At 54.2% G+C, this 16,613-nt stretch overlaps 2 protein-coding genes across 2 annotated transcripts in view; both read right to left on the bottom strand.

Moving 5' to 3' along the window:
- The window catches only part of HCN2 (hyperpolarization activated cyclic nucleotide gated potassium channel 2), a gene marked incomplete at its 3' end in the record, with an annotated part of 41,395 nt that extends 37,168 nt beyond the window's left edge, over positions 1 to 4,227 (bottom strand). Inside the window, exon 1 of the mRNA XM_014540051.1 lies at positions 4,207 to 4,227. Within this exon, the coding sequence (XP_014395537.1) occupies positions 4,207 to 4,227 (21 nt within the window). The remainder of the gene's footprint in view (positions 1 to 4,206) is intronic.
- A 3,368-nt stretch (positions 4,228 to 7,595) lies between these two features.
- BSG (basigin (Ok blood group)) overlaps positions 7,596 to 16,613 on the bottom strand; it is a 9,350-nt gene continuing 332 nt past the window's right edge. Inside the window, exons 2-9 of the mRNA XM_014540050.1 lie at positions 16,532 to 16,607; positions 10,246 to 10,402; positions 9,489 to 9,577; positions 9,193 to 9,329; positions 8,845 to 9,118; positions 8,093 to 8,117; positions 7,861 to 7,938; positions 7,596 to 7,782 (exon numbers count right to left, since the gene is read on the bottom strand). Of these exons, the coding sequence (XP_014395536.1) occupies positions 7,878 to 7,938; positions 8,093 to 8,117; positions 8,845 to 9,118; positions 9,193 to 9,329; positions 9,489 to 9,577; positions 10,246 to 10,402; positions 16,532 to 16,607 (819 nt within the window). The 3' untranslated portion in view covers positions 7,596 to 7,782; positions 7,861 to 7,877. The remainder of the gene's footprint in view (positions 7,783 to 7,860; positions 7,939 to 8,092; positions 8,118 to 8,844; positions 9,119 to 9,192; positions 9,330 to 9,488; positions 9,578 to 10,245; positions 10,403 to 16,531; positions 16,608 to 16,613) is intronic.

Here is a 16,613-nt window from a genome sequence, read left to right as displayed (position 1 = left end):
GCCGGGAAACTGAGGCCGCGCGTCGGGGACAGCCCAAGGTCACGCGGCCTGAGACCTGAGAGACCCGCTCAGGTATCTTCCCAGAAGGGGAAACCAAGGCCCACGAAACCGCAGGACGCGCTCAAGGTCACCGAGCCCAGCCACGGGGCCTGAACCTCTGCACGCGACCTTGGCCTTGGGTTTCTCCTCTTTCCAGAGCACCCGGCGGGGCGGTAACCATTACCGGCGGGACGCGGAGAAGGGGGCGTTCCCGTGCCAGCCTCCTTCCTTTCTTTGGGTTTGAAGATTTCCATAATAAAAGGCTGTTTTTAAAGGCTGCGAGAGCCTTGCTGGTTCACTTAGGGCCCCTCAAGTGAGAATGTGTTATGTGGGGAGGGGCAAAGTGGGGTCAGTGCCGCTGGTCTCATTCCTCAGTCGCCCCTTCCCCCCACCTTCTGCATATAAGGAAACTGAGGCCAAGAGGAAGAGCCACCTAAGGGGGCTGGTGACTCACACCCTCAAACAGGGTCCTAAACCACAGTGGACCACAGTGTAAGTTTAGTGGGCATTTAAAATTTTTACTTACTGATTTTAGAGAGAGGACGGGAGAGAGAAGCATCACTTTGTTGTTCCACTTATTTATGCATTAATTTGTTGATTCTTGCCCTAACGAGGGATCAAACCGGAAACCTTGGTGTATTGGGACAATGCTCTAACCAACTGACTACCCAACCAGGACAAAATTAATGGGCTTTAAAATCAGTGTGGCTCAGTGGTTGGGCGTCGACCTATGGACCAAGAGGTCACAGTTCAAATCCTGGTCAGGGTGCATGCCCAGGTTGCAGGCTCAGTCCCTGATCCCTGGTGTGGGGTGTGCAGCAGGCATCAGATTGGTGATTCTCTCTTATCATTCTTATCTCCCTCTCCTTTCCTCTCTGAAATAAATAATAATAAAAAAATTGGGCCCTAGCTCAGTGGATAGAGCGTCAGCCTGCAGACTGAAGGGTCCTGGGTTCAGTTCCGATCAAGGGCACATGCCCCGGGGTTGCCGGCTCCGTCCCCAGTGGGGGGCGTGCAGGAGGCAGCTAATCAATGATTCTCTCTCATCATTGATGTTTCTATCTCTCCCCCTCTCCCTTCCTCTCTGAAATCAATAAAGACATACAGTTTTTAAAAAATCGGAAGTCCCAGAGCCTGCCATCCCTTCCCACCAGAAGGCCAATTACTCTGCCTCAGACAGGCCACTAGCCTCCAGCCCCTCTGCTTCCACTTCTGAGGAGGCACCTGAGGTCCTGTTTCTGGGGCTGGAGCCAAGTTGGTGTTAGGTGACAGGACTCTGTCCTTCGCCCCTCCCCTATTCCCCCCCCCCCCCCCCCCAACCAGAGAGTGTCATGAGGAGGATGGAGGGATGGAGAGTTAGAGATGGACACAAAGGAAAGACAGAGGGAGGAGAGGAAAAGAGGGGGTCTCAAAGAGTGGGAGGAACACCTCAGCCTGGACACAGGAGCCCTGACCTCCTGGGACCCTCCCGCCTTCATGGCACTTTTTAGCCTGATGTCATATTGGGTGCCTCCACCCACCAGATGTCAGGGCCATGAGAGTGGAGATGTGACTTGTCCCTGCACATTTGGACAACGGGTGAGCTGAGCTAGGCCATCTCTTGCCTCCATTAGGCTGCCCTGAGCACTGGGAATTCCTTCGCCTTCACCAGGGACCACCTCTGTGCTGCCCTCAGCCAGACCCTGGGGAGGCAGGCAGGGCCACTGTCTGTCCAGAGGCAGCAAGAGAGGCTGGGCAGACTTGGCAGTGCCCCCCCCCCCCCCCCAGGCAGATGTGTGTTCCTGCTGAAGGGGGATCTTTTATGTGCGCCCTGGGAAGATGTCGGTCTGGGCAAGCCGCCAGAACCCCCGGGGTTGGTTGCTGAGAGTAGGGAAGTGAACTTTGTGCGACCAGCCTGAGAACCCACCACGCCTGGCAGCCGAGAGGCAGACCTGCAACTGCTTCCTAGGGGCCTGGGATGGACCTGCAAGTCAAAGGACTCTGGGGCCTACGGGGTTCCAGCCTCTCTCTGAGCCTTGGAGTTGTGTCCCCAGGGCCCGGTGACTCCTCCACAAAATACAGGTCTCACCCCTGGGTTGGGCTGCCACCAGCCTCCCCCATCTCTCCCACTCACTCTCACTACTTGCCAGGTCGAAGGATTCTTTGCACTGAATGCACTCACTCATTCATTCATTCCAAAATATTTATTAAGCGTCTGATCAGGGGCTGGGACTCAAAAGTAAGCCTAATGGGCCACCCCTCCCTGGTAGGGCTGACAGTTGAGTGGAGAACACAGATAACCAATATTGCAAACATTATGTTTAGGAGACATATTGTCCTTTTTAAATAAATATTTTAATATATATTTAATATATATCATCCTTTTTAAATATAATATATATATACATATATGTGTGTGTGTGTATATATATATACATACATATATATATATATGTATATATGTATATATATTTCAGAGGAAGGGAGAGGGAGCGATGGAAACATCAACGATGACAGAATCATTGATCGGTGCCTCCTGCATACCCCCTACTGGAAATCGAGCCTGAAACCTGGGCATGTGCCCTTGACCAGAATTGAACCCAAGACCTTTCAGTCTGCAGGTCCCCCCCCCCCCCCCAGGCAGATGTGTGTTCCTGCTGAAGGGGGATCTTTTATGTGCGCCCTGGGAAGATGTCGGTCTGGGCAAGCCGCCAGAACCCCCGGGGTTGGTTGCTGAGAGTAGGGAAGTGAACTTTGTGCGACCAGCCTGAGAACCCACCACGCCTGGCAGCCGAGAGGCAGACCTGCAACTGCTTCCTAGGGGCCTGGGATGGACCTGCAAGTCAAAGGACTCTGGGGCCTACGGGGTTCCAGCCTCTCTCTGAGCCTTGGAGTTGTGTCCCCAGGGCCCGGTGACTCCTCCACAAAATACAGGTCTCACCCCTGGGTTGGGCTGCCACCAGCCTCCCCCATCTCTCCCACTCACTCTCACTACTTGCCAGGTCAGAGGATTCTTTGCACTGAATGCACTCACTCATTCATTCATTCCAAAATATTTATTAAGCGTCTGATCAGGGGCTGGGACTCAAAAGTAAGCCTAATGGGCCACCCCTCCCTGGTAGGGCTGACAGTTGAGTGGAGAACACAGATAACCAATATTGCAAACATTATGTTTAGGAGACATATTGTCCTTTTTAAATAAATATTTTAATATATATTTAATATATATCATCCTTTTTAAATATAATATATATATACATATATGTGTGTGTGTGTATATATATATACATACATATATATATATATGTATATATGTATATATATTTCAGAGGAAGGGAGAGGGAGCGATGGAAACATCAACGATGACAGAATCATTGATCGGTGCCTCCTGCATACCCCCTACTGGAAATCGAGCCTGAAACCTGGGCATGTGCCCTTGACCAGAATTGAACCCAAGACCTTTCAGTCTGCAGGTCAACACTCCACTGAGCCAAACAGGTTAGGGCAACATATTGTCCTTTAGAAGGTGGTAAGTGCTACACAACCTTTCAGAGCCATGAAAGGGGTAAGGAAGGTGAGTGGTGTGATGTCTGCATGAAGACCTGGAGGGAGGGAGGGAGGGAGAGTGTTATATGGACATCTGCAGGAAGAGTGTCTGGCAGATGGAAGAGCCTGTGTAAATGCCCTGAGGTAGTTGTGCCTGCCTGTGTGGGGAGGGATATTGAGGACCTAGGGGATGAGTGTAGATGACACCCAGAGATGGCAGCATGGGGCTAGACTGTGTAGACAGGTATAACACTCTAAGTCAGTTTATAATGCTGTTGCCTAAAACTGCTCCTGACTCCCCAGTGCCTTTGAAAGGAACCCCAGTCTCTCCCACCATCCAGAGCTCTGGGCACACAGGCCTCCCCACACTGAGCCTCCAGTAGGCCCCAGGCCATTACTCTATTGTTCTCCTCCATCGAGGCCACCCCACAGCACTGGTCATGACCTCTCAGCCACCACTTCAAACCCCTCTCAGCAGTTGGGGCAGGTCCAGATCCAAAGCTCTAAAGTCCATAGTTTGGGGACCAGTGAGGGGCCCTGGAGTTGAAGCTTCAAGAGCTGCCTGGAAAGTCCATGTCCACACTCAAGAAATACTGAATGTCTGGTCAGCCATGCATGGCAGGTCTGGGACCCCACACTCACCTCTAGGAAGGGGGGTGGCATGGCTAGACACCATTGTGCAGGACAGAGCCCTGGTGTCCACCCCAAGTGGCAAGTGACCTTAGGCAGAGCATCCCTCCCCAGGGCCTCCGTCCGCACCATGAGTGGGGCCTGCAGTTGTGCTGACTTAGGACTCATCTGGGTCTCCTTTCCCTGCTGAGCTCACTGCCCCCAGAGCCTCTGGTGGGGTCGGGAGGGGTGGGAGGACCAGTGACAGCCCTTTGTTTCAGGTAGAGGGACTCTTAGGGTCATGGCACCAGATGGGGGTTGATGCCGAGGCTCGGGGAGGCCCACAGAGGCCTCCACCACAGTCCGTCCTCACGGTGTCCCAGGGAAGCAGGTGGAACATTTCCAAGCAGCCTGGGGGATGGGCCCTTGTTCATCTGACAGCCCCTCTGCTCCGAGCAGGCTGTGACCCCGAGACCTTGGTACCTGAACCCTCCAAGCACTTGCCAAAGATGTTCTCATAAATCCAGACTTGGCTGCTTGGACTGCTCCATCTCACTCCTGGGGACCCTGAGGTAGGTTCAGTGAGTTGTCACCAAGAACACTCCCAGTGGCACAGGGCTGCTTGCTGAGTGAAGGGACAAGAATACCTAACATGAGGAAAAGGGACCAGGCTGCTGGCCCAGTTGCTAATGATGTTTATTTTCTATGTGCACAAGAACTGGATGGCGATCTACACACCATGAGCAGCCTCTCTCCCTGGAGGAAGGATGCTTTATGTAAACCTGCAAGGAGGCCGAGTCCTGCTCACCTCTCCATTCCATACCCTCCATCTGCTGCTCTGTGCTCCACAGAATCACGTCTGACCCCACAGCACTGACCATCTTTTATTTCAAAAATTTTTTAAAAATAATTTTAATTGATTTTAGAAAGAATGGGGTTGGGGGAGAGAAACATTGATTGGTTGCCTCCCATACTCCCAACCAGGGATCAAACCTGCAACCCAGGTATGTACCCCAAACCCACAACCCTCTGGTGCATAGGTCAATGCTCCAACCGAGCCACCCGACTAGGGCAGCACGGCCCATCTTGATGAAGAACCCAGTGCAGCTGCCTCATCTGACCCCGAGCAAGCAAACACCCACTCAAGCCCCCAGAGTTAGAGGATAGGCTGACCAGGCCTAGCCAAGCCACCCCTAGTGAAGGGTCAGCCTCATTGTCACCAGTGGATCTTCCCACTGGACTTCGGGCCTCTCCAAAGACTCCTCAGCCCCATGTATATCATTGGCGTCCAATCAATGTTGCTGAGCATGAGTAGGAATGTGTAACTTATGGGCCACAGAAAAGTTAAAGTGGTGTGTTCTCAGGGACCCCTGGGCCAAGGGAGGTTGGCACTCAGGTGTGTCCAGCTGGAAGGCACACAGGACCAGGCAGTAAAAACAAGGGGCTCTCACCAGACTGGTGTGGCTCAATGGTTGGGCGTCAATCCATGAATCAAGAGGTTGCTGGTTGGATGCCAGATGAGGGCATATACCTGGGTTGTGGGCTGGATGCCCAGCAGGGGGACATGCAGGAGGCAGCCAATAGATGATATTTCTCTCGCATCACTGTTTCTATCTCTCCCTTCCTCTCTCTCTCAAAATCAATAGAAACACTTTTAAAAGATTCTAATAAAATAAAAAACAAGGGGCTCTGTGAATTTACTTCCTGGCCCATTCCACTCAGCAGTGTGCATGTGGCACCCTCTGGTGGCGGCCAGAGGGTAGGGCCGGGCAGGGACAGTCCCCAATAACCAGGCTTGGGATTTCTGGCATGGAGCAACTTTGGTTCCTTTCTGTGAAATAAGGGGTGGCTTTCTCCAGGCTGTGGGGTGCAGGATAAAGAGGGTGAACCCCCTATACTCCCCCCCAAAGCTTGGGGAAATCAGACTGGTAGCTGACGGCTGTGTGGCCTTAGAGGCCTCAGTGAAGTGCCCGGTGGGCACAGCCTGTTGTTTCAGCTTCGTGGCAGTTATGCCGCACCTTTTCCCAACACCGGAAAAAGCTTGCTTCTCTGGAGATCCCCGAAGAGCTGGTCCAATGCTCCCCACGACCCTCTCACGGACCTGCTTACAGTCTGAGGCGTGTCTAGGAGGAGGAGTTCCCTAGGTGTAGCAATGGGTTTACCCTGGACAAGCTCTTTCCCCTCTCTTGAACTCAGTTTCCCCCCTGTACCAGGTGGGAGGCCCAGATGGTACCTGCTAGTCCAGGGTTCAGTGAGGCCCTCTCTCCTGTGACCTCCTGCTCCACCAGAATGCTCCCTGGCCCTTCAACCTGTCCACACCTCCCCACCTGTCGGGGTGCAGTCGGGATGAGCAGGCACCCCCTTCTTGCTTTCTAGGCCCCAGCTCTCCTCAGCTGGAACAGTCCCAAGAGGCCAGGCTCCAGGTGCTCCCACTTGCACCTTCCCCTACACAGCTCTTGAGTCCTGGCTGCCCTGGCCACACAGGACGGCTGGGTAGAGGCTGCCGATCCCTTACTGGGCAGCCAGTGGGAAGGATCCCAGGCATTGTCCAGGGCCTCAAAAACCTGACCACTCATCCCATTCAGACCTGGTACAGGGCCCCCCATGGTCCTGTGGCCTGCCCACCCCTTCTTTTACCCTTTATCCTAGGAACAAAGCTCCCAACCCAAGTGCTCCGCTTCATTCCTATCCTGCCCTGGCCCTTGCGTGCACTGCAACCTCTGGGCCTCAGTACAGCTTAGCGCTTGCCCTACGAACTCTCCTGGTAAGATTCAGGACGGGCACAAACAGGAGCCAGGAGAGTGAGAGGTGGGTCAGCCTTTATTGGTGAGCAGGCAGGTGGGGTTGGGGGCTCCCATGTAAGTCAGGATGCTGTGAAGGAAGAAGCCTCAGGCTCCACTGGGGAGGGGGTTTCTTCAGTCACCATGAGCACAGATGCGAATGGGGCTGTTACAGCAACTCCCACCCCATGATGGTCATCCAGACCCTCCTCCCCAGCGTGGGGAGGGCAGGGGCAGTGAGGGGGATACTCTGAGGGGTGGCCATGAAGTCAGGCTGGACTGGGTCACATAGACCTGCGGTGATGTGACAGGACTTGCTTCAGGCAGGCAGGACGCCAGGCATTGTGACCTGTGACCTCCTGAAAAGGACAGTGAAGCAGCAGAAAGCAACCTCAGGAGGTGAGCTGTGGAAGGAGTCGTCTCAGGGAAAAGCCAGTCTGTCATCCACAGCCCCCCAGCATGATGGACTAGAGGCTAAATTAAATGCCCAGGGGACACCAAGGGTATGGTTTGGGGGTGCAAGGAAGGAACATGGAGGGGACAGGCAGGGGACAGCAGGGGCTCCCCACAGAACCTCGAAGCTCCCCTGGAGTGCTCTTAAAAATAAAAAAGCAAAACCCCTAAGGAATGGAATTCTACATAGAGAAAACCCTAGCTTAGTTTCTTTTAAAAGAGAAAACATGTGATTTGAATCAACAGTGTGGTCTACTTTGCAGGGTAGGTTTCCTTTAAGAGGAGAGGACTTGGAATGGTGCGAACACCAGGAACACCTGGAACACCAGGCTCCTCTGGACAGCAGCTCAGGCCTGTGCAGACTCCTCCTCACTGCCTGCAGGAAGGAAGGGGCACTCAGACGCCAGCTCTGCCAGGGCAGGAGCCCCCACTCCCACCCTGTCACGCTCCTCACCTCACTCACTTGCTCACTCAGTTGGCGTTCCTCTGGCGGACGTTCTTGTCTTTGTCATTCATGTGCCCGCTGCTCTTCCTGGGGACAGGAGGGGGCTTTTCAGTGCTCAGGAGGACAAGACAGCTGCCCTCCACCCCCAGTCACAGAGGGAGGGGCATCCAGGTCAGCAGCTCCTCCAATCCTGCCCACACCGCCACCCCATCCCCCCACGCTCAGCGAGGCCAGGACTTACAGTGGAGCAGAGCCCGTGTCCTCATCTGTGCAGACGCGCAGCCAAGCCATGTGCAAGAGAAGAACAGGTGTCAGAGGTGGTTCCTGTGCTGCAGGGACTGGTCATGTGGGGAGGCAGTCCCATCCCTGGGACATGGACCCTCAAAATGAGCTATGGGGTCAGCCCAAGGGCCTCTAGGAGCCCTGCCTGCTCTCCTTGTCCACCTGCAGGTAGGCATGCAGGTGCCCTCACCTGGTCAGGCGGCTCAGGTTTCCTGAGCTTCATCAGGTAGTCAAGGGCTTGCTTGGCCCTGGCCCTTGGACCCAAGCAGCTGATGTGAGGGGAGGCTGAGCAACTGAGGGCAGATGCTCACAAGAGGACACCTGCCAGCAGCCAAGTGAGGCTGTGGGGGCAAGCAGATCCCAGCCTCAGAAGGTGGGGCAGGAGGCCCTTGCTGGGTAGCTCAGTTGGTTAGAGCACTGTCCGATATGCCAAGGTTGCAGGTTCAATCCCCAGTCAGGTCACATACAAGAATGAACCAATCAATGCATAAATAAGCGGAACAACAAATTGATGTTTCTCTCTCTAAAATAAATAAATAAAAATTTTAAAAATAAAAAAGGTGGAGCACCTCCTGAGGAGAAGCCTGGGGACCTGACCTGACCTGTAAAAGGGGGCTGTCCCAACCCCAAAGTGCCCTCCACTATACTGCATTCCAGGACGGTGTTCAGGTCCCCGACAGGTGGGGAGCAGAGGGCATGGGGCAAGCTCACCATCCAGGACCTCGTCCGGCTTCCGCCGCTTCTCATAGATGAAGATGATGGTGACAAGCACGAGCACCTCAGCCACGATACCCAGAAAGGGCCAGAGGGCAGCGAGGCGGTTGCGCACACGCAGCGTGATGACGGCCTGGTCAGTGCCCTCTGCATTGGTGCCATTGCAGGCATACTTGCCAGGGTCTGCCTCCAGGTCTAGGTTCTGGATGTGCAACTCCGTCTTGGTCTCCGAAGACATCACAACCTTGTTTTGGGACGCGTTGCTGAAAATCTGGGGACAGGCAGACCTTGTAGTAGGGCGGAGGCCCAGGCCTTTGCCCCACCCCAGGCAGGTGCAGCCCTCACCTGGACCCCATCATCATTTATCTTGTACCACAACCAGTCGGTAACCGGGGGGAAAGACTCAGACTTGCAGGCCAGCACAACTGTCTCTCCTTCAGTGGCATGCTCTGACTTCTTCACAGCCTTAATCTTGGGGGGCCCTGGTGGGGAGCAGAGCACAGTGGAGCCTGAGTCCCACGGCCTGGAGGAGCCAACCCCCCTTCAGTGTGCGGGCTCCCCTCACCCCAGGGATGGATGAGCCTGCCCCTTCCTCCGTGCTCTGGGGGCCATAAAGCTGCTCACCCTTCACATTCACTCACCCTCCACATTCAAGCGGGCGGTTCTGCCTGTAGGTTCCGAGGAGAGGAAGGTGCAGAAGTACTGTCCTGCGCTCTCGTGTGTGTCTACCCTGCAAGCAGACGCAGTCGTGAGTTGACCCTCTACCGGTGACTCTGTGGGGCCAGAGCAAGCCTTGAAGGTCATGATCAGGAGATCCTGCAGGAGGGCACATACTGTCCATGTCCCATCAAGAAGGGAGAAGGTGATTTTGGGGATGGCAGATGGGTCTGGCCCCACTCCTGACCCGGCACCCGAACCAATGAGCTTCTGTACCATGACCCTAGAAGCCCATAAACCACAGAGCTCTGTGTTTCCAGAGCTGGCTTGGGCTCAGTTAAGACAAGGCTTCAGCTTGGGCAGCCTTGAGTGCCCAAGACCTTAATAAATTGGGAACACAGGGATTCCAGGCTGAGGGGGACTCATGTAGTGCCTCCTCCCCTTCAGCGCCTGGAAGAAAAAGAAAGGGTCATGGAGGCCGTGATGTCCCTCCCTGGTTCCTGAGCTTTTCACAACTGAGGGATATGAACAGAGCTTGTACCTAACGTCTGTCCAAAGTGAGCCCACGGATCACAGTCTTCATTCCTGCTGACCACATGGCTGTTATCAGTGAGAATACATCAGAGCAAACAGGGCAACAGGGGGCCCAGGGTGAAACCAGCTCCCTGAAATGAGGCCCACCCCTCTCCTGCTAGGCCCAGCGGGACATGGGGTTTGGGTGCTTCCATGGGCCTCACGCACTCATACTGCGTTGTCAGATCGGGCTCCGAGTCCTCCTGCAGCACCTTGTCCCCTTTCGTCCAGCGGTGTCCCAGGATGGCAGTGTCACTGGAATCCAAGGTGCAGGTGAGGCGTGTTTTGGAGTCAACAATAAGTTTGGAAGTCGTGATATTGCTCCCTGTGTGGCCAAACGAGAGATCAGCCAAGGGATCAGAGGGGGACAAAGCCTGTGACCCCCACAGCCACCTGCCAACTTGTCCCACAACTAATCCAGTGTGGCTCCTCCACACAGTCACAGCAACCTCCTGGCAGGGAAGCCACAGCCTTGTTAACAAGTCTCGAATCGCATTGGCATGTTCAGGAAGGAAACCTCCTACAGAATTAATGGACTTTGGGTGTGATGGGCTACTGGGCAGGATGCAGGGCTCAAGGCAGGTTTTGTCGAGGAGACATGGATCGCAGGTGTGGGAACAGAGACCAACACCCACCCAGGGTCCCAACTCGTGGGTCCAGCCCAGCACAGATCCTAATTTCCTTGAAGGTCAAGAGTTCCCACAGCCCACTCACAACCGCCACAAAATCACTGCACAGGAGACACTATGTTGTCCTGCCCAGGACACTGAGGGTGGACTCAATCAGTAAAGGCCCTTCAACTCGATTTCCAATTAGGCAAATCTTCCCGTTAGTTTCAGATGGTCTCTTGAAGAATCGAAATGTGAAAATCACTAGGAACCAGAAGGTGAGAAGCACAAGAGACTAGAGGTGAGCTGGGAGAACTCCTCCTCGGGACCAGGGATGGGAGGGGAAACCCAGCCCTCCCAGTGTTCAGATAAAAAGCCAGGCAGGTGTTCCATGGACCAGAAGTTGAAGGTGAGGGAAATGGAGACCTCTGCTGAGGGCAGGGTCTGCCACCGCCGAGCCATGCCAGACGCTAACCACCACGGGTGGGGCAGTGAGCACACCCATGTCCACACCGGAGCCCTGTCCCTAGGTTGGGGCAGGTGCTGTGGGGACACCCCTGCCCAACCACCATGGGGTCCCAGGCACCACAGGGCTGTCCACACTGGCCTCCATTTGCCTTCTTTGGGATCGCTCCGAAGCAGAGCTTTACTCAGAAGTGTCTGTTTTTCCAGGATGGTCACCCACAGGCTAGAACCCTGGAGATGTCTTTGGTTGCCCCCCGCATGCACCCTGACTGGGGCCAGTGACTGAGTATGTGCCCTTGACCAGAATCGAACCCAAGACCCTTCAGTCCCCGGGCCAATGATCCAAACCGGCTAGGGCTTTTTTTTTTTTTTAATGGTTTAATTATTTTTAGTGAGAAAGGGAGAGGGAGAGGAGAATCATCGATGTGAGAGCAGAACATCTATCAGCTGTCTCCTGCACGCTCCCTACTGGGGATCAAGCCTTCAACCTGCACATTGACCCGGTAATCAAACCAGCAACCTTTTGATGCTTGGGATGACGCTTAAGGCAAGGCATCCCTTCTAAAAGCTATGCCCACAGGATTGAGCATAAACAGACCCAGCCATAACTGTTTGCAATGAGCTTCTTTTCCTTTTAGTTTGTGGGGAGAAGCCTGTGGTATAAAGTTAGGTGAAAAAGCAGAATACGAGACTATATTTGAACAACTTCTGTTCAGAGTCAACCATTCCAGAAAAGCAGCTACAAGAAACCCAGCAGTCAGTCTAGCAGCCATTCAGCAGGCCTGCCCCACCTGGACCCCTGCTTCCTCACATAGTGACTTTTTAGAGCAAAACTGTGAAATCACAGAACAAAACACATGAAATTGGGCAGAACTGCTAGAGGTAGTGACCCCTGTCTGAATGGTTATCTTAGCTGCCTGGAACTCAGCAACAGGATAAATTGATTCCTTGGGCAGCAAACCTCTGGCTCAGGCCTAATACTGCCAATCCAGAGGAAATGACAGGAAAGGTATTCTGCATCCACTGGACACCAGGTTCTCACTATGTAAGCAAAGCTTGCTCAGCCTCACCCATCCACAGAGAGACCGGGTTGGTCATTAAGAAAATTAAACCTCAAGCCAGTGTTCTCAGTGGTTAGAGCAGCAGTTCTCAACCTGTGGGTCGCGACCCCTTTGGCGGTCGAACGACTCTTTCACAGGGGTCGCCTAAGACCATCCTGCATATCAGATATTTACATTACGATTCATAACAGTAGTAACATTACAGTTATGAAGTAGCAACGAAAATAATTTTATGGTTGGGTCACAACATGAGGAACTGTATTTAAAGGGCCAGAAGGTTGAGAACCACTGGGTTAGAGCATCAGCCTGGGCACCAAAGGGTCACAGGTTCAATTACCAACCCCAATTGGGGCATGTGTGGGAGGCAACCAATCGATGTGTCTTTCTTACATTGATGTTTCTCTCTCTTCCCTTCTCTCTAAAATCAATGGAAAAAATATCCCCGGATGATTAACAAAAGAAAATTAAACCTCAAAACCCAAAGGGCAGCAGGAAAACTTTATTCAAGAGACATCACAGCTGGATCTGGCACGATCCATGGGCAGCTGAGATCAGCATGCCCTGAGGGTGCAGTCCTACCCCCAAACCTGCACTGGGTCCCAGGGCAATAGCTAGGGGCCTGGCACTATGTCCTCAGTGGGCTATTGGCACCCCCACCCTGTCCCACTGCAAACCTGACACATGCAGACCCAGCTGCCCAGCTGTGTTTCTAGTCTGGGAGGATGGTGGCCTGCCTGTGAACAGGACACATGCACAGCCAGGCAGGGCCTCTTCCTGAGCAGACCAGTCCTCCTGACCCACCACTGGCCACCTGCTGGCTCTTTCTTTAAAAAAGGACAGGATGACTCAGAATTCCAGGCAAGCAGGAGATGAAGCAAAAAGTTCAACAGCCAGCCCTAGCTGGTTTGGCTCAGTGGATAGAGCGTCCACCTGGGAACTGAAGGGTCCCAGGTTTGATACCAATCAAGGGCACATGCCCAGGTTGCAGGCTTGATAGCAGATCGATGATTCTCTCTCATCGTTGATGTTTCTATCTCCCTTTCTCTTCCTCTCTGAAATCAATAAAAATATATTAAAAAAAAAAAAAAAAGTTCAACAGCCAGACAGAAAATAGAAGGAGGCCTCTGGGGCTGGGGCACCCATCTGATCCCAGGCCATGTACATACATGCACCACTACATGTGTGCATATGTGGGTGATAGGGGCAGGCACACACATATGTATGTGTACCCGCATACATATGTGTGTGCATACATGCACACGGCTCCCTTGCTGCGTGTAGGAGAGCACAGACTGCTGGCCAGGAGGTCTTGGGGCCTCAGGCTGTCTGTTCTGGGGCAAGGTGGCCCCAAAGCCCCAGGAACAAGTGGACCTTCAGGTCTCCCCACCTGCGGTGGCCCGAGGGCACCTCATAGGACTCAGGACAGGCACAGTTACAACCAGACAGGGGTGTGAAGCTAGAAGCTCCACTGCCTGATCTGGAAGCCTCCTGGTAATCCACACTTCTCAGGAATCAAAATTTCCAAGATTGCATAATAAGCAGCTACATAAAAAGCTGGGAGCAGTCAGGGTAGGAAGTGAGGCCAAGGCAGCCCTACTCCGACAGGCCTGCCTCTCTCTACTCTAGAGCCTGGGACCCCCATCTGTGCTCTCATTCCCTCACCTGGGAGCTGCTAGAAAGGAGGTCAGTCAGATCTTGTCCCAGCTGCACCTGCCTCCCTGTGGGAGAATGAGGTGGCTCAAAAGTGAGCCTAAAGCCCCTTAGGCAGACACCCCTGCTCCAGCCTGAGGGCCACATACAGCAGGGGACCAAGGCTCCACCTGGGCCACCTGCCAGCCTTCCCACCATGGAATCTCCTATGAGCTGGCCACCATGACACCACATCTCTCTCGTGCTCCTCAATAGGGCCACATCACTCCCAGGGGGAAGCGGGGTGTCTTAGGCATTACAATGATTGTGGCCCTACCCAGGGTCACCACACACAGAGACCTGCTGCTGTAAGTGATGTTAAAATCTGTGATATTAAAATATCACTGGGACAGGGCCATTAGGAAAAATAGTCTCAAAAGGCTCCTGGGCCGGGGTGGGGGTGGGGGGTGGAGGGGATTGAGCAATGTTGGAGAAAGGTTGAAAAGCAAATCCTCTGGCAACCCCTGACCAAACCCAGTGCCCAGGTGACTTGGGGGAAGCACCCCTAGAATTCAGAGGGAGAAGAGGCAGGAGCCTCCACCCTTAGGACACTACACTAGGAGACAGGGAGAGAAAAGTGAAAACTCCATTCTGTGATTCTGGCCCCGTGACTGTAACCCACGTTCTCAAGTGAAGTCACCTTCATCTAAAAACAGCTACCCCTCCTCCGTGCCCACTCGGCAGCCAGGCCGGGGCGTGGGGCCAGGCAGGCCTCGTGGTAAACAGCCAAGGAACTTGCAGGATGAGACAGAAGGCACCCGCCCTCTCCCCACCCATGGCCTCACTGCAGGGCTCAGATAGGAGCCAAGAATGTTTCAGGGAAACCAGCCGTGGCTGCTCACCTCTCCCTCCATCCCATCAGGAAGCAGCTCCTGCTCCCTTCACCTGAGGCTCAGAGAGGCCAAGTCATCAGCTGGAAAGCCTGTGCCCTCCCAACCTTTCTGGCCAACACACCAGGATTCTGGGTAATCTCAGGGAGAGCCAGGGTCTTCTGGCAGGAGAATCGACCCAGGGCCTCAGGCGACAGGGTGCTGATTGCTGATGCTCAGGTCAAGGAACCTGTTCCTGGCAGGGCCCCCAAAGCATCTCTGGGGCGCTGACCTGGCCAGGAGAGGCAAACACTGTCACTAAGTCACTTCTAGGCAGAAAAAGGACATGTGGTGATGTCCTCAGAAAGACTTTCAGATCTTTCCAAGATACCCTGGGAAAAGAGGAGCTGTCCAAAGTGAAAGAGAACAAAACAGAGAGGAGTCCCCGGGAGTCAGACTCAGGCAAGTGTGCAAGACCAGCTCCAAAGATGCAAAATGGCACAGATCCTCTTGGCTTCCTGGCTGGGGCTCAGAAGCACCCAGTGCTTCTGCTCTAAGGAGAGAGGTACAAACTCAGGAACTGTGCTCCCAGCAGAGGGAGACCACAGGGGCTTCCACCCACTGGCCGTCCGCAGCCGTCGAGGGCTCTATCTCCAAAGGGCTCAAGCTGCCAAATGCAGCTGTGTAGCCTCCTAATTCACTTGTCTACAGGTTCTGAGTCCTTCCAGAGAGGGCTGGCAGGAAGCCAGGCCCTTACCCAGAAGCATTCAATACATGGCTGTTTTGATGATAATGAAGACAAAAGAGGCGAACTGAGATCATAAAACATATCAGGAACAACCCAGTGAAGCTTCCACTAGAGGCAATCCCTCTGGGCTCCTGCCCAAGACAGTTGACCAGCCAGCCTCTCAGAGCCCGACAGGTCCTGCCTCCCCAGAAGAGCCCCAGACCATTCTGGTCTGCACTTTGTTCCCTCCATTCTGGTCACTATAAATCTTTAACCCAGAACCAAATGGGAAGTCTTCATGTTGGGACGGGACGTCTCTCTCAGGCCTTCCCCTGGAAAACGATACCTCCGTCCATTTCTCACGAGCATTCAAACCACATCTGTCCACCCCCAAGAAGAGCTCTAAAATGTAGTGCCTGTTGATAGTCGGCAAAAACTCTCTCCACTTCCTGCTCTTTACCAGTGGCCAGGGCGACCTTAGGGTGACCTTGGAACATCCCCCCTTCCTCCCGGCCCACTCCACCCCTGTAAAAGGAGAGGGGTGTGGACTAGACCTTTTATCTGTGCCGAGAAATCAGAAAAACAGGCAGCAGAGCCTGCTGGCTCTCTACCAGGGTTTAAACTCAAATGTTTGTGCGGATACCAGGGGCAGGGGCATAGCCCGAGCAAGACTCAGACCTAAATCCCGGCAAGAATGACAATCCCTGCCGACTCCAGAGCCGCCTGCCTCAGGGACACTCACACGCATGTGCTTCCAGCGTCCACTTAAGAACAACAGCCTGCTGCCCAGATGCGAGCCAAGGGTCCGGGGAGTCCAGGGGGCCCTCCGCCGCCGCACCCCTCGCCCCAGCCCACCCTCAAGCTACCTCCCCAGGCTCCTGGGCTCCCGTTCAAAGGAGACCCTGCAAGACCCAGCCGCAGGGTCCCTCTCCCGCAGGGAGAGGATGGGAGGCCGCCTCCTGAATCCCTCCCAACGGGCCAGGCCCCTCCCGGACCCCGTCCCTCCCCCAGGCGGTCGGAAATCTAGGACTTCACCTCCAGGGATCTCCCTTGTCGGATCTCAGGCCCCTAAGGCAAGGTCTCCCCACACACTACCTCGGCGGGGAGTCCCGTGGGTGCCTCCGAACACCTGGGTGCCTCCGAACACCTGGGCGCCTCCTGACCCCGGGCACTCCCG

This window comes from Myotis brandtii, unplaced genomic scaffold (assembly GCF_000412655.1).
Source record: "Myotis brandtii unplaced genomic scaffold, ASM41265v1 scaffold236, whole genome shotgun sequence".
Classification (NCBI taxonomy): Eukaryota; Metazoa; Chordata; class Mammalia; order Chiroptera; family Vespertilionidae; genus Myotis; species Myotis brandtii.
Note: the sequence above shows the minus strand (reverse complement) of the source record. Positions and strands in the feature narration are given on the sequence as shown.